The sequence below is a fragment of the Sinohyriopsis cumingii genome, unplaced genomic scaffold, assembly GCF_028554795.1.
Source record: "Sinohyriopsis cumingii isolate HCF-2022 unplaced genomic scaffold, ASM2855479v2 utg002203l, whole genome shotgun sequence".
In the NCBI taxonomy this organism is placed as follows: Eukaryota; Metazoa; Mollusca; class Bivalvia; order Unionida; family Unionidae; genus Sinohyriopsis; species Sinohyriopsis cumingii.
The window spans coordinates 49633-77275 of record NW_028316157.1 but is presented as its reverse complement, the minus strand read 5'-3'; the positions used below and the strand labels follow the sequence as shown (position 1 = coordinate 77275).

Here is a 27643-nt window from a genome sequence, read left to right as displayed (position 1 = left end):
CACTAAAAATATTGATTTACGAAGCTGAATTATTCGAAGACCTACCCAAGACAAAACAAACTTTAAATACTTTGGATTTGACAAGCTTTTTGTGATTCCATGTTAAAGAAAATTGTACACCACAGTTGGGAGAGTCAGGAGTTTGAAAATATATTTATATGAGAAATGGTGAAAAACTCGCAAATCGAACTTTACATTCACTACGCTCATAAATGAGATACTAAGAGATCTCTTTAATTTCGATAAAAGAAGTATGGTCTCTCGGCAATGCAAATTGTCAAGCTTGCATGGAATATTTGAACACTCAGAAGATACAAGCAAATAAAGCAATGCTGTTTTTTATTTTTTTTTATATTACTATCTATGCTTCTTTATATATTATATATGTTTCGATTCCTTTTCGTTGTTTTATTGTTTTGTTTTAGTTTAGCTTTCTTTACTCACATTTCGACACATGTTTGCTTTTAAAAGTTTGGAAGAATAAAATACCATTCACTGTGTGAATTTGAAATGAAGAGTGCCAGATTCGGAGGTGTCTCTCCAACACTAAGATAGGTACCATCGGTACGCACTGTGTTACCATTGTTTAGTGATAGCATGGCATCAGGAGTAATAGTCTATTCGCATTTTGTATAAAGCGTATTCTAGATGAGTGTACATGTGATATGTTTTTACGAAATGAGCTGATTATGATTTACCACAAGCTATTTGTATCAAGTATTACGATGAACTAATCCGCCAATAAAGGTTTACGTTATTTAAATAAAGTGTTGCATCGGAGCCAAACTACAAGGACAATAATCGATCGATAATCATGGAATAAATACAACATTTTGATAGAAATTATTATTACATCATTTAATATCTCGATGATCAAAACTAGATCACATGCTTTCTAAGTAGAGTATACTTTGAGTTATAATAAACAACAGGTCAGAGCAAAATCATGCAGGTTCAACGCTTCCTACATTTACTTGCAATATATCAAACGTATGATCACAATTTATGCAATAATTGTATTATATGCATAAATGATTTAATATCTGGTTTATTCTGATCGGTTCTAATCATTCATAGGACACAGATCTGTAATAAGCTGCGATGATTCATCAATCGACCAATAGGATTGGTTTTCTCTCGGCCCTATACGAAGAATCCCTCAAAGAATCCTTTAGAACCAACTGTCCCCATAGCTAAATATGGCACCTGAGACATTCTTATGTATTAAACTTTCAAAAAATAGCGCAATAAAATGTTGGCGAGTTGGCAAATTCAACACATTCCGTTTGTAGCTAACATAGACTAGAAATAACACATATACATGGAACTGATCATTTAGTTCTGTGTGAATCTTTCATTCCTGAAGCAAATATTGTATAAAATGTGAAATACACGTGCGCACATACTGGCAAACAAACAAGCGAATCTGTCAGTTTAACATACTAAAGGTGCTTCAGTGGACAAGGCTGAAGCAGACGAAATTGATCCCTTGAAAATTGAGATAGTATTCTAACAATTCCCGGATATCCATCATAGAGTATTATTCCTTGCGTTGTTAAAATGGACTTGTGTGCGTATCAAATCAGCCATATTAGTACGATAACTAAGAACAGTATTTTTTCACTATTAACACAATCAATCAATAGGAAAAGAACAGTATATTTTCACTATTAACACAATCAATCAATAGGAAAAGAACAGTATATTTTCACTATTAACACAATCAATGTTCATGTATCCACACAATAAAAAAACAATCCGCTTACAAATGGAATCATATCGTACGTGTAGAATTATTCAGACAAAATTGAATGCCTTACCTGGTACTTTGAAATAAGATTTTGAAAATTATTTTCAAGAAGCGTGTGCATGATCTTTACACCTCTAAACGAACATTTTTCTCTCATTGGTGTTTACTTTACTAAGTTTGCTTGGAATGTGACCGCTGAAAGAAAATAATATTACGAATTTAAGAAACGTTTTACATATATGGAAGAGAGGTACCAACATTAACATGCCCCAACGTAACACTGTTAGGCGACACGACAATTTAATAGACAGTGCTTAACAGGTACAATCTACTGACAAATGTAATTTTAAATAAAGTATAAAGAATAAAAATATATCCTATCTTTGAAATTCTTCATGATAGATCGATACATTGTATTAGTTAAATTTGTCAAAATGTTGCTTGAAAATATTAAGTGGAAAATGCATACAAAATGATTTATCAAATCCATCACATGGATTATTTTTTCATAATTGTAAACACAAACATGTCTGCATTGCAAACGGAAATTTACATCCATACAATTAAACAACATAAACAAAATACGTTTTCTGCTATTTCTTAGTCATCAATTATTTAATTTGCTGAATGTATTAACTATCAATCATCGTGTTTACTTAAGTTAACATGCATGCAAAATAAGGTCCTCACGGATATAAAAGGACTGCATATTCGACGATTCAGCACAGGAATTTGCCAGTCCAGTGTCACAATTTCTGATCCTACTTCAAAATTTGCTTGACATTGTTGTCATCCAGGTAAGTGATTGTATGCGACATACAAATTATCGTTCGTTAATAACCTATACACCACGCATGGTTCTTTTAACTTATGTCATGCTTACAATTTTCGAATGTGGAGACATGAGCTTGTATACATTTGAATTATCATCTCTGGACGCAAGATACGTTTCAATTATATCAATGGTCTCCTATTTTTGTTTTTCCTCTATTAGCAGCATTCAAGTCTTTTTGGGGGAACATACAAAGGGTCTCTAATTTTGGTAGTATGTCAATTTTACATACCAGCTAACTGCGAAACAGTTTGATTTTGTAACGAAAACAATATGTTCTACAAGAAGAACCACATTATCGGTAATATATGTATAATCATATTGTCTTTAAGAGATATACATGCGTATATATGACAACCAATCTTTACAATTAATTAATTTGTTTAAATTTCATGTGTAGACAAATAGATGATATAAAATATATTACTCATAGAACCGAACCGAAAAAAGTGATCCTAAATCCAAATCATGTTTTATTTAAATATCCAGGTTGAAAATTATTTTATTGTCCACTAGGGTTCATTCTTCATACTGCCTAACATCACGAAACGTTGTGGCAATCATTCACATAGTGGACCTTTCCATGGTTTGATCTAAGTTATTACACTGCGTCACACAAAATTACAATTCACTGTCAGGTGAATCTACTCTCTTTTACGCCATGTTTAGAGTTTATGTATCGTAAGATAGAACATAGAATAAAACTGAATCATTGTTGTCAGTGTAAGTCACTTTTGAAAACGCCATTAAGTTTTCATTTAAAGGTCATACGGCCTTTCGCAACCATCGCCTTTATTCCTTTTTCAAGACAATGTATACGAACAGCTCACACAAATACTTTCAAGCATCACAGTATTACAAATCTGGATATGAATGTATGTTTCCATAAGACGTTGCACAGTCTATCGCCCTAAAGCGCCACTCCTAAACTTGGAACGTATATATTTTGCAATCTGGAGACGGTATAGGATGCACTTTGTTTACAAATCAAAGGTTGCCAGTGAAATCCCGTATGAGCGAGAGCCTAATCTACAAAATTAAAACTGTATTTATTTTCTCGTTTCTAGTGTACAATTGAAACTTTTGTCACCACCGTACAATTCAAATAATATGCATTCACGCCCGGTCTTTATTCATTGAAAATGTCGGAAAATGTAACATCAACTTGCTTTCTGTTTACCGTCTAAACTACGCTCCCATACAAAACATTAAACGCTAACTGTTATTTTCTGAACTTACTTTTCATTTGCAGAGGAAAATGAAGGCCGTAATTTTTCTTGTAACTTGCTTAGTAGGTGCTGCCATTGCTACCTATCCGTTTGGTGGCGGATATGGCAGTTATGGTGGATATGGAGGTTATGGTGGCAACGGCGGATATGGTGGCAATGGATGGCATCCTGGATATGGTGGATATGGAGGGTATCATGGACATGGTGGATATGGTGGATATGGAGGTTATGGTGGTTATGGAGGTTATGGCGGATGTGGTGGATATGGATTATATGGTGGATTAGGTGGATACGGCTTTGGATTAGCTTTTGGATATGGGGGATACGGATCGTACTGCGGTGGTGGCCTCGGGGGATACAACTGGGGATTTGGACACCACTTTCCTAAGTTTGGTTACGGTTACAGTAGACACCATAAAAAGTAAGAATAAATATTAGTCATCCTTGATAAGTCTGTTACATGTTACGGTATGACGACATTTTTACAATTTAACCATTAGCTTATCCACTTCATTTCTACTGACTCATTACATGTCTTTGTGCTTACAATTCGAAGTATCCATAACGTCGTTTCGTCACGATGAATATCAATATTTTATCAATATTGTACTGTTTGGGCAAGTGAGCTTGCGAAAATGCTCTAAATTTGTTCCTTTTTACAGATATTAAGACAAACAAAATGACCCAAGGACTGACAAGAGAGCGAAAGGAATATGACTCCATATCTCGATTACTAGATTAGTAGTATTTGTACATACTACATCAATAAACATATTTGATCGAAGACACTAAATTGGCTTTATCACTATTTTCTTTCGATTATCTCACTTCCTCTGACTGTCAGTCAGTATGTCTGCCTGTCTCTGTCTCTCTCTGACACACACAATTATAATATTGCCACGAGTTTATATTCTACTTTGACTGCAATTGTGATGAAAGTACTGCCAAATGTTCTAAAGTGAACGATTCTTGACGTAAAATGGGACTGAATCAATGAGTGAAATATTTAAGTAAATGTAGGCAACACATGCACTTGGGAAAGAAAGTTATGCTCCGCTCTTGAGATGCTACGAATAAATATCTTTATCCTGATATAACTGAAAATTATAAACATGTTTTAAAACACTTTAAATGTCACGTATATCCATGCATAAAGCACTCCAATTAATGGAACTTTGACAATCTAGTGTTCTTTTTAGCAAAAAACGCCATCGCCAGGACCAGATTTTAATGAGACTTAAACCATACTTGCAGTGTTGACACATCGATGGCCAATGTAAGGCTGAATTTTCCCTAAGTAGGAAACATTGTCAAATGAAAACTAAACGAATTAAGCTGGGTTCAGCAGTTGTTTAATATCAGTCACAACTGTTACAAATAGATCTGATTTCGTATCACATGGGTTCACTTAAATGCAGTGCTCATTTAAAGTAATTTATTCTCATGCTGTTGTTGTGTCAAAAGACATATTATAATGTTCTAACAATTGCGTATTATAACTTAAATATGAAAATGTCCAAAGGCAACCACCCCCTTCTTCTTCTTCTTCTCTCTCTCTCTCTCTCTCTCTCTCTCTCTCTCTCTCTCTCTCTCTCTCTCTGTGGAACAAGATAGAGGTGAAAATCTATTTAAGACGAGCGTAGTGGGTTTTTGTTTGTGTCATCCCACGATGTATCTGGACTTACTAATGATAGTAAACCTTACGTCAAACCGACCACAGGAGAAGAGGGAGAGAGAGAAAGAGTTCGAGAGATACAGAAAGAGAGAGACAGAGACAGACAGACGGAGAGTTTTAAAGTCAAACATACCAGAGAGAGAGAGAGAGAGAGAATTTTATGATCGTTAGTCCTGTTCTCAAAGCAGAATAATACATTAGATCAACTGTACATATATTAAAATATTTGAATTACCCCTTTTTGGTTAGTAATTTTACCTATTTCCTTAGTCCACGCTAATTTCCATGCGCAAGGTACGTGAATGACTAACGTTGATGGCGATGGCGTTTTTTGCTAAAAAGCTCACTAGATTGTCAAAGTTCCATTAATTGGAGTGCTTTATGCATGGATATACCTGAAATTTAAAGTGTTTTAAAACATGTTTATAATTTTCAGTTATATCAGGATAAAGATATTTATTCATAGCATCTCAAGAGTGGAGTATAACATTCCTTCCCAAGTGCATGTGTTGCCTACATTTACTTAAACATTCTTTCCAGTAGTAGCTGAGTTAGGGTTGATGTAATAGCGATAGTTGCAGTAGTGTTTGCGCTATAAGTAGAACACGTGGCCGCTGAAATACAGCCGTACTTAATCTCGAATGACGAGCGAATCAAGGCAGGAGGGGGTTTACCGTGCATTGAGATTGATACTCTAAAAGTTTTGTTAAGTAGTTGGTATTCATTGCAGATAACGAAGATATGTGGTTACATAATAATTCTATAGTGACACAGGTTCATTGTTTGCACGCATTTAGCCTCAACGTCAGAATTCAAAAAGCAACACATCAATTAATATCCTCGTTTAAATGTTCAAGAGGAAGGTTTGAATACAAGACTACAGTGAAAGACATTACAATAGCATATAGTTATTAAAACAATAAAGTGGGCGGAGCAGGAGAACCACCAACGGGGAATTAACTATGAGACAAAAATGTGCCGTTTCAAGAAGAGTGTGGTTAATTATTGATCATAAACATACACCTTTCACAAATAAGTATAATATTCATGAAAGGTCATAGGAGTGATAGGTACAGTATAAGGCACCCATTTTTGTATTACAAAAGTACACGTGATACGTGTTAATTAAAAAGTGAACTCCAAAACAATGGGCTCAGATTTCATCCTTATTCACTAAAAATATTGATTTACGAAGCTGAATTATTCGAAGACCTACCCAAGACAAAACAAACTTTAAATACTTTGGATTTGACAAGCTTTTTGTGATTCCATGTTAAAAAAAAATTGTACACCACAGTTGGGAGAGTCAGGAATTTGAAAATATATTTATATGTGAAATGGTGAAAAACTCGCAAATCGAACTTCACATTCACTACGCTCATAAATGAGATACTAAGAGATCTCTTTAATTTCGATAAAAGAAGTATGGTCTCTCGGCAATGCAAATTGTCAAGCTTGCACGGAATATTTGAACACTTAGAACATACATGCAAATAAAGCAATGCTAGTTAGAAAGTATTCGCTTTCGCCTGCAGGCAATCAACTAAACCATAAGGAATTTCTTTGCATTTTTTCCTGTTATTTTTTTTTTTGATATTACTATCTATGCTTCCATATATATTATATATGTTTCGATTCCTTTTCGTTGTTTTATTGTTTTGTTTTAGTTTAGCTTTCTTTACTCACATTTCGACGCATGTTTGCTTTTAAAAGTTTGGAAGAATAAAATACCATTCACTGTGTGAATTTGAAATGAAGAGTGCCAGATTCGGAGGTGTCTCTCCAACACTAAGATAGGTACCATCGGTACACACTGTGTTACCATTGTTTAGTGATAGCATGGCATCAGGAGTAAAAGTCTATTCGCATTTTGTATAAAGCGTATTCTAGATGAGTGTACATGTGATATGTTTTTACGAAATGAGTTGAATATGATTTACCACAAGCTATTTGTATCAAGTATTACGATGAACTAATCCGCCAATAAAGGTTTACGTTATTTAAATAAAGTGTTGCATCGGAGCCAAACTACTAGGACAATAATCGATCCATAATCATGGAATAAATACAACACTTTGATAGAAATTATTATTACATCATTTAATATCTCGATGATCAAAACTAGATCACATGCTTTCTAAGTAGAGTATACTTTGAGTTATAATAAACAACAGGTCAGAGCAAAATCATGCAGGTTCAACGCTTCCTACATTTACTTGCAATATATCAAACGTATGATCACAATTTATGCAATAATTGTATTATATGCATAAATGATTTAATATCTGGTTTATTCTGATCGGTTCTAATCATTCATAGGACACAGATCTGTAATAAGCTGCGATGATTCATCAATCGACCAATAGGATTGGTTTTCTCTCGGCCCTATACGAAGAATCCCTCAAAGAATCCTTTAGAACCAACTGTCCCCATAGCTAAATATGGCACCTGAGACATTCTTATGTATTAAACTTTCAAAAAATAGCGCAATAAAATGTTGGCGAGTTGGCAAATTCAACACATTCCGTTTGTAGCTAACATACTGGCAAACAAACAAGCGAATCTGTCAGTTTAACATACTAAAGGTGTTTCAGTGGACAAGGCTGAAGCAGACGAAATTGATCCCTTGAAAATTGAGATAGTATTCTAACAATTCCCGGATATCCATCATAGAGTATTATTCCTTGCGTTGTTAAAATGGACTTGTGTGCGTATCAAATCAGCCATATTAGTACGATAACTAAGAACAGTATTTTTTCACTATTAACACAATCAATCAATAGGAAAAGAACAGTATATTTTCACTATTAACACAATCAATCAATAGGAAAAGAACAGTATATTTTCACTATTAACACAATCAATGTTCATGTATCCACACAATAAAAAAACAATCCGCTTACAAATGGAATCATATCGTACGTGTAGAATTATTCAGACAAAATTGAATGCCTTACCTGGTACTTTGAAATAAGATTTTGAAAATTATTTTCAAGAAGCGTGTGCATGATCTTTACACCTCTAAACGAACATTTTTCTCTCATTGGTGTTTACTTTACTAAGTTTGCTTGGAATGTGACCGCTGAAAGAAAATAATATTACGAATTTAAGAAACGTTTTACATATATGGAAGAGAGGTACCAACATTAACATGCCCCAACGTAACACTGTTAGGCGACACGACAATTTAATAGACAGTGCTTAACAGGTACAATCTACTGACAAATGTAATTTTAAATAAAGTATAAAGAATAAAAATATATCCTATCTTTGAAATTCTTCATGATAGATCGATACATTGTATTAGTTAAATTTGTCAAAATGTTGCTTGAAAATATTAAGTGGAAAATGCATACAAAATGATTTATCAAATCCATCACATGGATTATTTTTTCATAATTGTAAACACGAACATGTCTGCATTGCAAACGGAAATTTACATCCATACAATTAAACAACATAAACAAAATACGTTTTCTGCTATTTCTTAGTCATCAATTATTTAATTTGCTGAATGTATTAACTATCAATCATCGTGTTTACTTAAGTTAACATGCATGCAAAATAAGGTCCTCACGGATATAAAAGGACTGCATATTCGACGATTCAGCACAGGAATTTGCCAGTCCAGTGTCACAATTTCTGATCCTACTTCAAAATTTGCTTGACATTGTTGTCATCCAGGTAAGTGATTGTATGCGACATACAAATTATCGTTCGTTAATAACCTATACACCACGCATGGTTCTTTTAACTTATGTCATGCTTACAATTTTCGAATGTGGAGACATGAGCTTGTATACATTTGAATTATCATCTCTGGACGCAAGATACGTTTCAATTATATTAATGGTCTCCTATTTTTGTTTTTCCTCTATTAGCAGCATTCAAGTCTTTTTGGGGGAACATACAAAGGGTCTCTAATTTTGGTAGTATATCAATTTTACATACCAGCTAACTGCGAAACAGTTTGATTTTGTAACGAAAACAATATGTTCTACAAGAAGAACCACATTATCGGTAATATATGTATAATCATATTGTCTTTAAGAGATATACATGCGTATATATGACAACCAATCTTTACAATTAATTAATTTGTTTAAATTTCATGTGTAGACAAATAGATGATATAAAATATATTACTCATAGAACCGAACCGAAAAAAGTGATCCTAAATCCAAATCATGTTTTATTTAAATATCCAGGTTGAAAATTATTTTATTGTCCACTAGGGTTCATTCTTCATACTGCCTAACATCACGAAACGTTGTGGCAATCATTCACATAGTGGACCTTTCCATGGTTTGATCTAAGTTATTACACTGCGTCACACAAAATTACAATTCACTGTCAGGTGAATCTACTCTCTTTTACGCCATGTTTAGAGTTTATGTATCGTAAGATAGAACATAGAATAACACTGAATCATTGTTTTCAGTGTAAGTCACTTTTGAAAACGCCATTAAGTTTTCATTTAAAGGTCATACGGCCTTTCGCAACCATCGCCTTTATTCCTTTTTCAAGACAATGTATACGAACAGCTCACACAAATACTTTCAAGCATCACAGTATTACAAATCTGGATATGAATGTATGTTTCCATAAGACGTTGCACAGTCTATCGCCCTAAAGCGCCACTCCTAAACTTGGAACGTATATATTTTGCAATCTGGAGACGGTATAGGATGCACTTTGTTTACAAATCAAAGGTTGCCAGTGAAATCCCGTATGAGCGAGAGCCTAATCTACAAAATTAAAACTGTATTTATTTTCTCGTTTCTAGTGTACAATTGAAACTTTTGTCACCACCGTACAATTCAAATAATATGCATTCACGCCCGGTCTTTATTCATTGAAAATGTCGGAAAATGTAACATCAACATGCTTTCTGTTTACCGTCTAAACTACGCTCCCATACAAAACATTAAACGCTAAATGATATTTTCTGAACTTACTTTTCATTTGCAGAGGAAAATGAAGGCCGTAATTTTTCTTGTAGCTTGCTTAGTAGGTGCTGCCATTGCTACCTATCCGTTTGGTGGCGGATATGGCAGTTATGGTGGATATGGAGGTTATGGTGGCAACGGCGGATATGGTGGCAATGGATGGCATCCTGGATATGGTGGATATGGAGGGTATCATGGACATGGTGGATATGGTGGATATGGAGGTTATGGTTGTTATGGAGGTTATGGCGGATGTGGTGGATATGGAGGATATGGTGGATTAGGTGGATACGGCTTTGGATTAGCTTTTGGATATGGGGGATACGGATCGTACTTCGGTGGTGGCCTCGGGGGATACAACTGGGGATTTGGACACCACTTTCCTAAGTTTGGTTACGGTTACAGTAGACACCATAAAAAGTAAGAATAAATATTAGTCATCCTTGATAAGTCTGTTACATGTTACGGTATGACGACATTTTTACAATTTAACCATTAGCTTATCCACTTCATTTCTACTGACTCATTACATGTCTTTGTGCTTACAATTCGAAGTATCCATAACGTCGTTTCGTCACGATGAATATCAATATTTTATCAATATTGTACTGTTTGGGCAAGTGAGCTTGCGAAAATGCTCTAAATTTGTTCCTTTTTACAGATATTAAGACAAACAAAATGACCCAAGGACTGACAAGAGAGCGAAAGGAATATGACTCCATATCTCGATTACTAGATTAGTAGTATTTGTACATACTACATCAATAAACATATTTGATCGAAGACACTAAATTGGCTTTATCACTATTTTCTTTCGATTATCTCACTTCCTCTGACTGTCAGTCAGTATGTCTGCCTGTCTCTGTCTCTCTCTGACACACACAATTATAATATTGCCACGAGTTTATATTCTACTTTGACTGCAATTGTGATGAAAGTACTGCCAAATGTTCTAAAGTGAACGATTCTTGACGTAAAATGGGACTGAATCAATGAGTGAAATATTTAAGTAAATGTAGGCAACACATGCACTTGGGAAAGAAAGTTATGCTCCGCTCTTGAGATGCTACGAATAAATATCTTTATCCTGATATAACTGAAAATTATAAACATGTTTTAAAACACTTTAAATGTCACGTATATCCATGCATAAAGCACTCCAATTAATGGAACTTTGACAATCTAGTGAGCTTTTTAGCAAAAAACGCCATCGCCAGGACCAGATTTTAATGAGACTTAAACCATACTTGCAGTGTTGACACATCGATGGCCAATGTAAGGCTGAATTTTCCCTAAGTAGGAAACATTGTCAAATGAAAACTAAACGAATTAAGCTGGGTTCAGCAGTTGTTTAATATCAGTCACAACTGTTACAAATAGATCTGATTTCATATCACATGGGTTCACTTAAATGCAGTGCTCATTTAAAGTAATTTATTCTCATGCTGTTGTTGTGTCAAAAGACATATTATAATGTTCTAACAATTGCGTATTATAACTTAAATATGAAAATGTCCAAAGGCAACCACCCCCTTCTTCTTCTTCTCTCTCTCTCTCTCTCTGTGGAACAAGATACAGGTGAAAATCTATTTAAGACGAGCGTAGTGGGTTTTTGTTTGTGTCATCCCACGATGTATCTGGACTTACTAATGATAGTAAACCTTACGTCAAACCGACCACAGGATAAGAGGTAGAGAGAGAAAGAGTTCGAGAGATACAGAAAGAGAGAGACAGAGACAGACAGACGGAGAGTTTTAAAGTCAAACATACCTTAGAGAGAGAGAGAGAGAGAATTTTATGATCGTTAGTCCTGTTCTCAAAGCAGAATAATACATTAGATCAACTGTACATATATTAAAATATTTGAATTACCTCTTTTTGGTTAGTAATTTTACCTATTTCCTTAGTCCACGCTAATTTCCATGCGCAAGGTACGTGAATGACTAACGTTGATGGCGATGGCGTTTTTTGCTAAAAAGCTCACTAGATTGTCAAAGTTCCATTAATTGGAGTGCTTTATGCATGGATATACCTGAAATTTAAAGTGTTTTAAAACATGTTTATAATTTTCAGTTGTATCAGGATAAAGATATTTATTCATAGCATCTCAAGAGCGGAGTATAACATTCCTTCCCAAGTGCATGTGTTGCCTACATTTACTTAAACATTCTTTCCAGTAGTAGCTGAGTTAGGGTTGATGTAATAGCGATAGTTGCAGTAGTGTTTGCGCTATAAGTAGAACACGTGGCCGCTGAAATACAGCCGTACTTAATCTCGAATGACGAGCGAATCAAGGCAGGAGGGGGTTTACCGAGCATTGAGATTGATACTCTAAAAGTTTTGTTAACTAGTTGGTATTCATTGCAGATAACGAAGATATGTGGTTACATAATAATTCTATAGTGACACAGGTTCATTGTTTGCACGCATTTAGCCTCAACGTCAGAATTCAAAAAGCAACACATCAATTAATATCCTCGTTTAAATGTTCAAGAGGAAGGTTTGAATACAAGACTACAGTGAAAGACATTACAATAGCATATAGTTATTAAAACAATAAAGTGGGCGGAGCAGGAGAACCACCAACGGGGAATTAACTATGAGACAAAAATGTGCCGTTTCAAGAAGAGTGTGGTTAATTATTGATCATAAACATACACCTTTCACAAATAAGTATAATATTCATGAAAGGTCATAGGAGTGATAGGTACAGTATAAGGCACCCATTTTTGTATTACAAAAGTACACGTGATACGTGTTAATTAAAAAGTGAACTCCAAAACAATGGGCTCAGATTTCATCCTTATTCACTAAAAATATTGATTTACGAAGCTGAATTATTCGAAGACCTACCCAAGACAAAACAAACTTTTAATACTTTGGATTTGACAAGCTTTTTGTGATTCCATGTTAAAAAAAAATTGTACACCACAGTTGGGAGAGTCAGGAATTTGAAAATATATTTATATGTGAAATGGTGAAAAACTCGCAAATCGAACTTCACATTCACTACGCTCATAAATGAGATACTAAGAGATCTCTTTAATTTCGATAAAAGAAGTATGGTCTCTCGGCAATGCAAATTGTCAAGCTTGCACGGAATATTTGAACACTTAGAACATACATGCAAATAAAGCAATGCTAGTTAGAAAGTATTCGCTTTCGCCTGCAGGCAATCAACTAAACCATAAGGAATTTCTTTGCATTTTTTCCTGTTATTTTTTTTTTTATATTACTATCTATGCTTCCATATATATTATATATGTTTCGATTCCTTTTCGTTGTTTTATTGTTTTGTTTTAGTTTAGCTTTCTTTACTCACATTTCGACGCATGTTTGCTTTTAAAAGTTTGGAAGAATAAAATACCATTCACTGTGTGAATTTGAAATGAAGAGTGCCAGATTCGGAGGTGTCTCTCCAACACTAAGATAGGTACCATCGGTACACACTGTGTTACCATTGTTTAGTGATAGCATGGCATCAGGAGTAAAAGTCTATTCGCATTTTGTATAAAGCGTATTCTAGATGAGTGTACATGTGATATGTTTTTACGAAATGAGTTGAATATGATTTACCACAAGCTATTTGTATCAAGTATTACGATGAACTAATCCGCCAATAAAGGTTTACGTTTTTTAAATAAAGTGTTGCATCGGAGCCAAACTACTAGGACAATAATCGATCCATAATCATGGAATAAATACAACACTTTGATAGAAATTATTATTACATCATTTAATATCTCGATGATCAAAACTAGATCACATGCTTTCTAAGTAGAGTATACTTTGAGTTATAATAAACAACAGGTCAGAGCAAAATCATGCAGGTTCAACGCTTCCTACATTTACTTGCAATATATCAAACGTATGATCACAATTTATGCAATAATTGTATTATATGCATAAATGATTTAATATCTGGTTTATTCTGATCGGTTCTAATCATTCATAGGACACAGATCTGTAATAAGCTGCGATGATTCATCAATCGACCAATAGGATTGGTTTTCTCTCGGCCCTATACGAAGAATCCCTCAAAGAATCCTTTAGAACCAACTGTCCCCATAGCTAAATATGGCACCTGAGACATTCTTATGTATTAAACTTTCAAAAAATAGCGCAATAAAATGTTGGCGAGTTGGCAAATTCAACACATTCCGTTTGTAGCTAACATACTGGCAAACAAACAAGCGAATCTGTCAGTTTAACATACTAAAGGTGCTTCAGTGGACAAGGCTGAAGCAGACGAAATTGATCCCTTGAAAATTGAGATAGTATTCTAACAATTCCCGGATATCCATCATAGAGTATTATTCCTTGCGTTGTTAAAATGGACTTGTGTGCGTATCAAATCAGCCATATTAGTACGATAACTAAGAACAGTATTTTTTCACTATTAACACAATCAATCAATAGGAAAAGAACAGTATATTTTCACTATTAACACAATCAATCAATAGGAAAAGAACAGTATATTTTCACTATTAACACAATCAATGTTCATGTATCCACACAATAAAAAAACAATCCGCTTACAAATGGAATCATATCGTACGTGTAGAATTATTCAGACAAAATTGAATGCCTTACCTGGTACTTTGAAATAAGATTTTGAAAATTATTTTCAAGAAGCGTGTGCATGATCTTTACACCTCTAAACGAACATTTTTCTCTCATTGGTGTTTACTTTACTAAGTTTGCTTGGAATGTGACCGCTGAAAGAAAATAATATTACGAATTTAAGAAACGTTTTACATATATGGAAGAGAGGTACCAACATTAACATGCCCCAACGTAACACTGTTAGGCGACACGACAATTTAATAGACAGTGCTTAACAGGTACAATCTACTGACAAATGTAATTTTAAATAAAGTATAAAGAATAAAAATATATCCTATCTTTGAAATTCTTCATGATAGATCGATACATTGTATTAGTTAAATTTGTCAAAATGTTGCTTGAAAATATTAAGTGGAAAATGCATACAAAATGATTTATCAAATCCATCACATGGATTATTTTTTCATAATTGTAAACACGAACATGTCTGCATTGCAAACGGAAATTTACATCCATACAATTAAACAACATAAACAAAATACGTTTTCTGCTATTTCTTAGTCATCAATTATTTAATTTGCTGAATGTATTAACTATCAATCATCGTGTTTACTTAAGTTAACATGCATGCAAAATAAGGTCCTCACGGATATAAAAGGACTGCATATTCGACGATTCAGCACAGGAATTTGCCAGTCCAGTGTCACAATTTCTGATCCTACTTCAAAATTTGCTTGACATTGTTGTCATCCAGGTAAGTGATTGTATGCGACATACAAATTATCGTTCGTTAATAACCTATACACCACGCATGGTTCTTTTAACTTATGTCATGCTTACAATTTTCGAATGTGGAGACATGAGCTTGTATACATTTGAATTATCATCTCTGGACGCAAGATACGTTTCAATTATATTAATGGTCTCCTATTTTTGTTTTTCCTCTATTAGCAGCATTCAAGTCTTTTTGGGGGAACATACAAAGGGTCTCTAATTTTGGTAGTATGTCAATTTTACATACCAGCTAACTGCGAAACAGTTTGATTTTGTAACGAAAACAATATGTTCTACAAGAAGAACCACATTATCGGTAATATATGTATAATCATATTGTCTTTAAGAGATATACATGCGTATATATGACAACCAATCTTTACAATTAATTAATTTGTTTAAATTTCATGTGTAGACAAATAGATGATATAAAATATATTACTCATAGAACCGAACCGAAAAAAGTGATCCTAAATCCAAATCATGTTTTATTTAAATATCCAGGTTGAAAATTATTTTATTGTCCACTAGGGTTCATTCTTCATACTGCCTAACATCACGAAACGTTGTGGCAATCATTCACATAGTGGACCTTTCCATGGTTTGATCTAAGTTATTACACTGCGTCACACAAAATTACAATTCACTGTCAGGTGAATCTACTCTCTTTTACGCCATGTTTAGAGTTTATGTATCGTAAGATAGAACATAGAATAACACTGAATCATTGTTTTCAGTGTAAGTCACTTTTGAAAACGCCATTAAGTTTTCATTTAAAGGTCATACGGCCTTTCGCAACCATCGCCTTTATTCCTTTTTCAAGACAATGTATACGAACAGCTCACACAAATACTTTCAAGCATCACAGTATTACAAATCTGGATATGAATGTATGTTTCCATAAGACGTTGCACAGTCTATCGCCCTAAAGCGCCACTCCTAAACTTGGAACGTATATATTTTGCAATCTGGAGACGGTATAGGATGCACTTTGTTTACAAATCAAAGGTTGCCAGTGAAATCCCGTATGAGCGAGAGCCTAATCTACAAAATTAAAACTGTATTTATTTTCTCGTTTCTAGTGTACAATTGAAACTTTTGTCACCACCGTACAATTCAAATAATATGCATTCACGCCCGGTCTTTATTCATTGAAAATGTCGGAAAATGTAACATCAACATGCTTTCTGTTTACCGTCTAAACTACGCTCCCATACAAAACATTAAACGCTAAATGATATTTTCTGAACTTACTTTTCATTTGCAGAGGAAAATGAAGGCCGTAATTTTTCTTGTAGCTTGCTTAGTAGGTGCTGCCATTGCTACCTATCCGTTTGGTGGCGGATATGGCAGTTATGGTGGATATGGAGGTTATGGTGGCAACGGCGGATATGGTGGCAATGGATGGCATCCTGGATATGGTGGATATGGAGGGTATCATGGACATGGTGGATATGGTGGATATGGAGGTTATGGTTGTTATGGAGGTTATGGCGGATGTGGTGGATATGGAGGATATGGTGGATTAGGTGGATACGGCTTTGGATTAGCTTTTGGATATGGGGGATACGGATCGTACTTCGGTGGTGGCCTCGGGGGATACAACTGGGGATTTGGACACCACTTTCCTAAGTTTGGTTACGGTTACAGTAGACACCATAAAAAGTAAGAATAAATATTAGTCATCCTTGATAAGTCTGTTACATGTTACGGTATGACGACATTTTTACAATTTAACCATTAGCTTATCCACTTCATTTCTACTGACTCATTACATGTCTTTGTGCTTACAATTCGAAGTATCCATAACGTCGTTTCGTCACGATGAATATCAATATTTTATCAATATTGTACTGTTTGGGCAAGTGAGCTTGCGAAAATGCTCTAAATTTGTTCCTTTTTACAGATATTAAGACAAACAAAATGACCCAAGGACTGACAAGAGAGCGAAAGGAATATGACTCCATATCTCGATTACTAGATTAGTAGTATTTGTACATACTACATCAATAAACATATTTGATCGAAGACACTAAATTGGCTTTATCACTATTTTCTTTCGATTATCTCACTTCCTCTGACTGTCAGTCAGTATGTCTGCCTGTCTCTGTCTCTCTCTGACACACACAATTATAATATTGCCACGAGTTTATATTCTACTTTGACTGCAATTGTGATGAAAGTACTGCCAAATGTTCTAAAGTGAACGATTCTTGACGTAAAATGGGACTGAATCAATGAGTGAAATATTTAAGTAAATGTAGGCAACACATGCACTTGGGAAAGAAAGTTATGCTCCGCTCTTGAGATGCTACGAATAAATATCTTTATCCTGATATAACTGAAAATTATAAACATGTTTTAAAACACTTTAAATGTCACGTATATCCATGCATAAAGCACTCCAATTAATGGAACTTTGACAATCTAGTGAGCTTTTTAGCAAAAAACGCCATCGCCAGGACCAGATTTTAATGAGACTTAAACCATACTTGCAGTGTTGACACATCGATGGCCAATGTAAGGCTGAATTTTCCCTAAGTAGGAAACATTGTCAAATGAAAACTAAACGAATTAAGCTGGGTTCAGCAGTTGTTTAATATCAGTCACAACTGTTACAAATAGATCTGATTTCATATCACATGGGTTCACTTAAATGCAGTGCTCATTTAAAGTAATTTATTCTCATGCTGTTGTTGTGTCAAAAGACATATTATAATGTTCTAACAATTGCGTATTATAACTTAAATATGAAAATGTCCAAAGGCAACCACCCCCTTCTTCTTCTTCTCTCTCTCTCTCTCTCTCTGTGGAACAAGATACAGGTGAAAATCTATTTAAGACGAGCGTAGTGGGTTTTTGTTTGTGTCATCCCACGATGTATCTGGACTTACTAATGATAGTAAACCTTACGTCAAACCGACCACAGGATAAGAGGTAGAGAGAGAAAGAGTTCGAGAGATACAGAAAGAGAGAGACAGAGACAGACAGACGGAGAGTTTTAAAGTCAAACATACCTTAGAGAGAGAGAGAGAGAGAATTTTATGATCGTTAGTCCTGTTCTCAAAGCAGAATAATACATTAGATCAACTGTACATATATTAAAATATTTGAATTACCTCTTTTTGGTTAGTAATTTTACCTATTTCCTTAGTCCACGCTAATTTCCATGCGCAAGGTACGTGAATGACTAACGTTGATGGCGATGGCGTTTTTTGCTAAAAAGCTCACTAGATTGTCAAAGTTCCATTAATTGGAGTGCTTTATGCATGGATATACCTGAAATTTAAAGTGTTTTAAAACATGTTTATAATTTTCAGTTGTATCAGGATAAAGATATTTATTCATAGCATCTCAAGAGCGGAGTATAACATTCCTTCCCAAGTGCATGTGTTGCCTACATTTACTTAAACATTCTTTCCAGTAGTAGCTGAGTTAGGGTTGATGTAATAGCGATAGTTGCAGTAGTGTTTGCGCTATAAGTAGAACACGTGGCCGCTGAAATACAGCCGTACTTAATCTCGAATGACGAGCGAATCAAGGCAGGAGGGGGTTTACCGAGCATTGAGATTGATACTCTAAAAGTTTTGTTAACTAGTTGGTATTCATTGCAGATAACGAAGATATGTGGTTACATAATAATTCTATAGTGACACAGGTTCATTGTTTGCACGCATTTAGCCTCAACGTCAGAATTCAAAAAGCAACACATCAATTAATATCCTCGTTTAAATGTTCAAGAGGAAGGTTTGAATACAAGACTACAGTGAAAGACATTACAATAGCATATAGTTATTAAAACAATAAAGTGGGCGGAGCAGGAGAACCACCAACGGGGAATTAACTATGAGACAAAAATGTGCCGTTTCAAGAAGAGTGTGGTTAATTATTGATCATAAACATACACCTTTCACAAATAAGTATAATATTCATGAAAGGTCATAGGAGTGATAGGTACAGTATAAGGCACCCATTTTTGTATTACAAAAAGTACACGTGATACGTGTTAATTAAAAAGTGAACTCCAAAACAATGGGCTCAGATTTCATCCTTATTCACTAAAAATATTGATTTACGAAGCTGAATTATTCGAAGACCTACCCAAGACAAAACAAACTTTTAATACTTTGGATTTGACAAGCTTTTTGTGATTCCATGTTAAAAAAAAATTGTACACCACAGTTGGGAGAGTCAGGAATTTGAAAATATATTTATATGTGAAATGGTGAAAAACTCGCAAATCGAACTTCACATTCACTACGCTCATAAATGAGATACTAAGAGATCTCTTTAATTTCGATAAAAGAAGTATGGTCTCTCGGCAATGCAAATTGTCAAGCTTGCACGGAATATTTGAACACTTAGAACATACATGCAAATAAAGCAATGCTAGTTAGAAAGTATTCGCTTTCGCCTGCAGGCAATCAACTAAACCATAAGGAATTTCTTTGCATTTTTTCCTGTTATTTTTTTTTTTATATTACTATCTATGCTTCCATATATATTATATATGTTTCGATTCCTTTTCGTTGTTTTATTGTTTTGTTTTAGTTTAGCTTTCTTTACTCACATTTCGACGCATGTTTGCTTTTAAAAGTTTGGAAGAATAAAATACCATTCACTGTGTGAATTTGAAATGAAGAGTGCCAGATTCGGAGGTGTCTCTCCAACACTAAGATAGGTACCATCGGTACACACTGTGTTACCGTTGTTTAGTGATAGCATGGCATCAGGAGTAAAAGTCTATTCGCATTTTGTATAAAGCGTATTCTAGATGAGTGTACATGTGATATGTTTTTACGAAATGAGTTGAATATGATTTACCACAAGCTATTTGTATCAAGTATTACGATGAACTAATCCGCCAATAAAGGTTTACGTTATTTAAATAAAGTGTTGCATCGGAGCCAAACTACTAGGACAATAATCGATCCATAATCATGGAATAAATACAACACTTTGATAGAAATTATTATTACATCATTTAATATCTCGATGATCAAAACTAGATCACATGCTTTATAAGTAGAGTATACTTTGAGTCATAATAAACAACTGGTCACATCAAAATCATGCAGGTTCTACGCTTCCTACATTTACTTGCAATATATCAAACGTATGATCACAATGTATGCAATAATTGTATTATATAAATAAATGATTTAATATCTGGTTTATTCTGATCGGTTCTAATCATTCAAAGAACACAGATCTGTAATAAGCTGCGATGATTCATCAATCGACCAATAGGATTGGTTTTCTCTCGGCACTATACGAATAATTCCTCAAAGAATCATTTAGAAACAACTGTCCCCATTGTTAAATATGGGACCTGAGACATTATTATGTACGAAACTTTCAAAAAATAGCCCAATATAACGTTGGCGAGGTGGCAAATTCAACACATTCCATTTGTAGCTAACATAGAATAGAAATAATACCTATACATGGAACTGATCATTTAGTTGTGTGTGAATCTTTCATTCCTGAGTAAATATTGTATAAAATGTGAAATACATGTGCGCACATACCGTCATACAAACAAGCGAATATGTCGTTTAACATACTAAATGTGCTTCAGTCGACAAGGTTGTATCCGACGAAATTGATTTCTTGATAATTGAGGTAGTATTCTAACAATTCCCGGATATCCATCATAGAGTATTATTCCTTGCGTTGCTAAAATGGAATTGTGTGCGTATCAAATCAACCATACTAGGATGATAATTAATATTCGATGGCTTAAACAATTTAACCAGATCTGGAATTAAAATAATAAAATTAATTGGTAAAGAACAGCATCTTTTCTCATTAACACAATTAATGATCATTTATCCACAAAATAAATGAAACAATGCGCTTACAAATGGAATCATATCGTACGTGTAGAATTATTCAGACAAAATTGAATGCCTTACCTGGTACTTTGAAATATGATTTTGAAATTCATTTTCAAGAAGCGTGTGCATGATCTTCACACCTCTTAACAAACAATTTTTTTTTCTTTGGTGTTTACTTTACTAAATTTGCTTGGAATGTGATCGCTGGAAGAAAGTAATATTACGAATGTAAGAAACATTTTAGATATATGGAAGAGAGGTACCAACATATTATGAAATTAACATGCCCCAACGTAACACTGTTAGGCGACACGACAATTTAATAGACTGTGCTTAAGAGGTACAATCTACTGACAAATGTAACTTTAAATAAAGTATATAGGATTCAAATATATTCCATTTTGGAAATTCTTCATGATAGATCTAACATTTTTTTGGATTAAATTTGTCAAAATGTTGCGTGAAAATATTAAGTGAAAAATGCATACAAAATCATTTCTCAAATCCATCACATGGATAATTTTTCATAGTTGTAAACACAAACATGTCTGCATTGCAAACGGAAATTTACAGATATCCATACAATTAAACAGCATAAACAAAATACGTTTTTTGGTATTTCTTAGTCATCAATTATTTAATTTGCTGAATGTATTAACTATCAATCATCGTGTTTACTTAAGTTAACATGCATGCAAAATAAGGTCCTCACGGATATAAAAGGACTGCATATTCGACGATTCAGCACAGGCATTTGCCAGTCCGGTGGCAACATTTCTGATCCTACTTCAAAATTTACATGACATCGTTGTCATCCGGGTAAGTGATTGTATGCGACATACAAAATAGTTTTCGTAATAACGTATATAGCATGCATGGTTCTTTTAACTTATATCATGCTTACAATTTTCGAATGTGGAGACATGACCTTGTACACATTTGAATTATCATCTCTGGATGCAAGATACGTTTCAGTTATAGTAATGGTCACCTATTCTTGTTTTTCCTCTGTTAGCAGCATTCAAGTCTTTTTGGGAGAACATACAAAGGGCCTCTAAATTTGGCTGTATATCAATTTTACATAGCAGCTAACTGCGAAACAGTTTAATTTTGTAACGAAAACAATATGTTCTACAAGAAGAACCACATTATTGGTAATATATGAATATTCATATTGTCTTTAAGAGATATACATATATATGACAACCAATCTTTACAATTAATTAATTTGTTTTAATTTCATGTGTAGACAAATAGATGATATAAAATATATTACTCATAGAACCGAACCGAAAAAAGTGATCCTAAATCCAAATCATGTTTTATTTAAATATCCTGTTTGAAAATTATTTTGTTGTCCACTAGGGTATCATTCTTCATACTGCCTAACATCACGAAACGTTGTGGCAATCATTCACATAGTGGACCTTTCCATTGTTTGATCTAAGTTATTACACTGTGTCACACAAAATAACAATTCACTGTCAGGTGAATTTACTCTCTTTTACGTCATATTTAGAGTTAATTTATCGCAAGATAGAACGTAGAATAAAACTGAATCATTGTTGTAAGTCACTTTAGAAAACACCATTAAGTTTCCATTTAAAGGTCATGCGGCCTTTCGCAACCATCGCCTTTATTCCTTTTTCAAGATAATGTATACGAACAGCTCACACAAATACTTTCAAGCATCACAGTATTACAAATCTGGATATGAATGTGTGTTTCCATAAGACGTTGCACAGTCAATCGCCCTAAAGCGCCACTCCTAAACTTGGAACGTATATATTTTGCAATCTGGAGACGGTATAGGATGTACTTTATTTACAAATCAAAGGTTGCCAGTGAAATCCCGTATGAGCGACAGCCTAATCTTCAAAATTAAAACTTTATTTATTTTCTCGTTTCCAGTGTACAATTGAAACTTTTGTCACCACCGTACAATTCAAATAATATGCATTCACGCCCGGTCTTTATTCATTGAAAATGTCAGAAAATGTAACATCAACTTGCTTTCTGTTTACCGTCTAATCTACGCTCCCATAGAAAACATTAAATGCTAACTGTTATTTTCTGAACTTACTTTTCATTTGCAGAGGAAAATGAAGGCCGTAATTGTTCTTGTAGCCTGCTTAGTAGGTGCTGCCATTGCTACCTATCCGTTCGGTGGCGGATATGGCAGTTATGGTGGATATGGAGGTTATGGTGGCAACGGCGGATATGGTGGCTATGGATGGTATCCTGGATATGGTGGATATGGAGGGTATCATGGACATGGTGGATATGGAGGTTATGGTGGTTATGGAGGTTATGGCGGATATGGTGGGTATAGAGGATATTTAGGATATTTAGGATATGGTGGATACGGCTTGGGATTAGCTGGTGGATATGGTGGATACGGATCGTACTTCGGTGCTGGACTCGGTCCTGGATTCCACTGGGGACTTGGACACCACTTTCCTAAGTTTGGTTACGGTTACAGTAGACACCATAAAAAGTAAGAATAAATATTATTCATCCTTGATAAGTCTGTTACATGTTACAGTATGACGACATTTTTACAATTTAACCATTAGCTTATCCACTTCATTTCTACTGACTCATTACATGTCTTTGCGCTTACAATTCGAAGTAGCCAAAACGTCGTTTCGTCAAGATAAATATCAATATTTTATCAATGTTGTATTGTTTGGGCAAGTCAGCTTGCGAAAATGCTCTAAATTTGTTCCTTTTTACAGATATTAAGACAAACAAAATGATCCAAGGACTGACAAGAGAGCGAAAGGAATATGACTCCATATCTCGATTACTAGATTAGTAGTATTTGTACATACTACATCAATAAACATATTTGATCGAAGACACTAAATTGGCTTTATCACTATTTTATTTCGATTATCTCACTTCCTCTGTCTGTCAGTCAGTATGTCTGTCTGTCTCTGTCTCTCTCTGACACACACAATTATAATATTGCCATTAGTTTATAGTCTACTTTGACTGCAAGTGAGATGAAAGTACTGCCAAATGTTTTAAAGTGAACGATTCTTGGGACTCAATCAGTGAGTGAAATATTTAAGTAAATGTAGGCAACACATGCACTTGGGAAAGAATGTTATACTCCGCTCTTGAGATGCTACGAATAAATATCTTTATCCTGATATAACTGAAAATTATAAACATGTTTTAAAACACTTTAAATTTCACGTATATCCATGCATAAAAGCACTCCAATTAATGGAACTATGACAATCAAGTGAGCTTTTTTGCAAAAAACGCCATCGCGAGGACCCGATTTTAATGAGACTTAAACGACACTTGCAGTGTTCACACATCGATGGCCAATGTAAGACTGAATTTTCCCTAAGTAGGAAACATTGTCAAATGAAAACTAAACGAATTAAACTGGCATCAGCAGTTGTTTAATATCAGTCACAGCTGTTACAAATAGATCTGATTTCGAATCACATGGGTTCACTTAAATGCAGTGCTCATTTAAATGTACTATTGGTCCGCCATGTCAGTTATTACAATATTAGTGTACATTGATTTATAAATTACAACGATTTTGATATTAAGTTTTACGAGTTCAACATAAGAAAATCGCATAACGTAAGATTTAAACCTAAACAAATACTTTATCACACATCGGCATCTTTTTGTCTTGTTATTTTTATATATATTACGTGTGTGGCGTTAATGATATAAAATCAGATGTATACATATTTCATTAAAAGTAAGCGAGGCATGCCGAGTTTCCTTTTAATGAAAATGTTATACAACGAATGGTATATCATCAATATAGCGTACATACTATACTTATATTTTTTTTATATCACATACAAATGGATATATTTTCCCAATGAATATAGTTCAGGTTTACTAAATTCAAACGTGTATTGACCGAGTGAATGAATTCCGTACATCCTTGCCTAGTGAGGGTTGCTACAAAATGCAGTTTTATGCCTTTTGTGGCTATTAGCGATCACCTTGCATATTTATTAGTTGATTCTTTTCTCATTTGAGTTTCTAATTTTCTTCACATTGATTAACTCAACATAGTATAAACTTATGATTTAAACTTGAAAGATTGATTCAGTGAAGTTAGCAGAACACTACAAGCATATGGGTGGCTACGCTGTTCACATCAACGTTAGTCATTCACGTACCTTGCGCATGGAAATTAGCGTGGAATAAGAAACTAAGCAAAATCACTAACCAAAAAGAGGTAATTCAAATATTTTAATATATGTACAGTTGATCTAATGTATTATTCTGCTTTAAAAACAGGACTAACGATCATAAAATTGTCTCTCTCTCTCTGTGGTAAGTTTGACTTTAAAACTCTCCGTCTGTCTCTGTCTCTGTCTCTCTCTCTCTCTATGTATCTCTCGAACTCTTTCTCTCACGCCCTCTTATCCTGTGGTCGGTTTGACGTAAGGTTTACTATCATTAGTAAGTCCAGATACATCGTGGGATGACAAAAACAAAAATCCTCTACGCTCGTCTTAAATAAATTTTCTTGTTCCACAGATAAAGAGATAGAGAGAGAGAGAAGGAAGGGGTGGTTGCCTTTGGACATTTTCATATTTAACTTATACTACGCAATTGTTAGAACATTATAATATATTTTTTGACACAACAACAGCATCAACATATTAAATACATCACAGCATGTGTACCTCGTAACCGAGAAACTCGCCGTATAATGTCGACTTTGTTACCACATTTGTATTAATGGATTATAAAAACACTGTAGAGTAATCCCAAGGAAAGTCAACACATTTCGTTACGATGAAGCAAATATTCTTGTATTTTGCCTCGTGTGAGTTCAAGTTTAAGGTTTTCATCCATCCCTATTTATTTTTCTCTCTCACTCCAAATTTCTGCGCAGTTTTGATACGGGAGGGTGGAACGGAAAGTAGAAAGGATTGCGTTGAAACTGTAAAGCATATTAAATTTATTTAGAAAAGGGAATTATTCATACATTGTATTGTTATTTTCGTACGTCAATAAAGATGAATGTTTGGAAATTCATCATTGATTTAAAAAGAACAGCACACGGTTGAGAGTGTGTTTATATATGCGTTTTATTGCGCCATGGGCGAATCCCATTTTGTGATACCAATAATATTGGTATATTAACTTGATTTATTGCAACACTTTAAAAAACATGTTATTTTTAAAGTATAAATATATATGTCTATCTCTCTATCTATCTATCTATCTATCTATCTAATACATACACACATACATACATACATACATACATACATACATACATACATACATACATACATACATGCATGCATGCATGCATACATACATACATACATACATGCATGCAGGCACGCATCCATTCACGCACACACGCACGCATGCCAAACACACATACATCAATGCATACATACATACATACATAGATACATAGATACAGATATATATATATATATTCGGAATGACTATGTAAATATATGGGAATTAATTACTTTGTCGTCTTGCCGGTGTGTCTGCTACACGCGAGTATGTATAACACCGATGATGTGGTATCATTTTTGGTGCTTTGGTGCTGGGTGCCTAGTCGTGATGGAATATGGGCAGGCAAGGCAATTGGTGCCGTTGATATCGCGGACCTGGTTTCGAATCACCATAGAGTGCAAAATATTGACATGATATAATTATTTGTAATGAATATTAATTACGCCAACAATTATCAAGCACTCCCATATATAATCCACTGATAGCACTTTCTGATCTGTCTGATATATATACGTTGGTGTGTGTGTGTGGCTTTGATTTTTAACGTATCTTTAAGAATTTTTCAATCATTTCGCTACGATGTCTGCAGTGTGGCAGTTTATAGTGATGCCTAGCACTGAGGCATCATGTCTCAGACATGTAGCAAGATGTCCCACCTAGTCAGATTTTTCTGACACCACGTTGTCCAGTCCTAACACTAACCTTTAGTGCTGAGCGCCAAGCGAGGCAGCTGTTAGTACCATTTTTGTAAGTCTTTGGTACGACTAGGCTG

At 34.4% G+C, this 27643-nt stretch overlaps 4 protein-coding genes across 4 annotated transcripts; all 4 read left to right on the top strand.

Annotated features, from left to right (window-relative positions):
* Positions 1-3837: 3837 nt before the first annotated feature.
* Positions 3838-4582, top strand: LOC149770926 (uncharacterized). The gene is made up of 2 exons (XM_089948984.1): positions 3838-4232; positions 4474-4582. Exons 1-2 carry the CDS (start codon positions 3841-3843, stop codon positions 4478-4480), a joined length of 399 nt encoding a protein of 132 aa, XP_089805110.1. The 5' UTR covers positions 3838-3840; the 3' UTR covers positions 4481-4582.
* A 4522-nt stretch (positions 4583-9104) lies between these two features.
* LOC149770925 (uncharacterized) lies at positions 9105-11205 on the top strand. The gene is made up of 3 exons (XM_089948983.1): positions 9105-9170; positions 10458-10855; positions 11097-11205. The coding sequence occupies exons 2-3, from the start codon at positions 10464-10466 to the stop codon at positions 11101-11103; spliced, it is 399 nt and encodes a 132-aa protein (XP_089805109.1). The 5' UTR covers positions 9105-9170; positions 10458-10463; the 3' UTR covers positions 11104-11205.
* A 4484-nt stretch (positions 11206-15689) lies between these two features.
* Positions 15690-17790, top strand: LOC149770924 (uncharacterized). The gene is made up of 3 exons (XM_089948982.1): positions 15690-15755; positions 17043-17440; positions 17682-17790. The coding sequence occupies exons 2-3, from the start codon at positions 17049-17051 to the stop codon at positions 17686-17688; spliced, it is 399 nt and encodes a 132-aa protein (XP_089805108.1). The 5' UTR covers positions 15690-15755; positions 17043-17048; the 3' UTR covers positions 17689-17790.
* A 4576-nt stretch (positions 17791-22366) lies between these two features.
* LOC149770923 (uncharacterized) lies at positions 22367-24484 on the top strand. Its single transcript, XM_089948970.1, has 3 exons — positions 22367-22434; positions 23712-24112; positions 24354-24484. Exons 2-3 carry the CDS (start codon positions 23718-23720, stop codon positions 24358-24360), a joined length of 402 nt encoding a protein of 133 aa, XP_089805096.1. The 5' UTR covers positions 22367-22434; positions 23712-23717; the 3' UTR covers positions 24361-24484.
* Positions 24485-27643: the final 3159 nt, after the last annotated feature.

Coding starts and splice junctions, on each gene's coding strand:
- LOC149770925 (XM_089948983.1), top strand. CDS start 10,464: ATGAAGGCCGTAATTTTTCTTGTAGCTTGCTTAGTAGGTGCTGCCATT.
- LOC149770926 (XM_089948984.1), top strand. CDS start 3,841: ATGAAGGCCGTAATTTTTCTTGTAACTTGCTTAGTAGGTGCTGCCATT.
- LOC149770923 (XM_089948970.1), top strand. CDS start 23,718: ATGAAGGCCGTAATTGTTCTTGTAGCCTGCTTAGTAGGTGCTGCCATT.
- LOC149770924 (XM_089948982.1), top strand. CDS start 17,049: ATGAAGGCCGTAATTTTTCTTGTAGCTTGCTTAGTAGGTGCTGCCATT.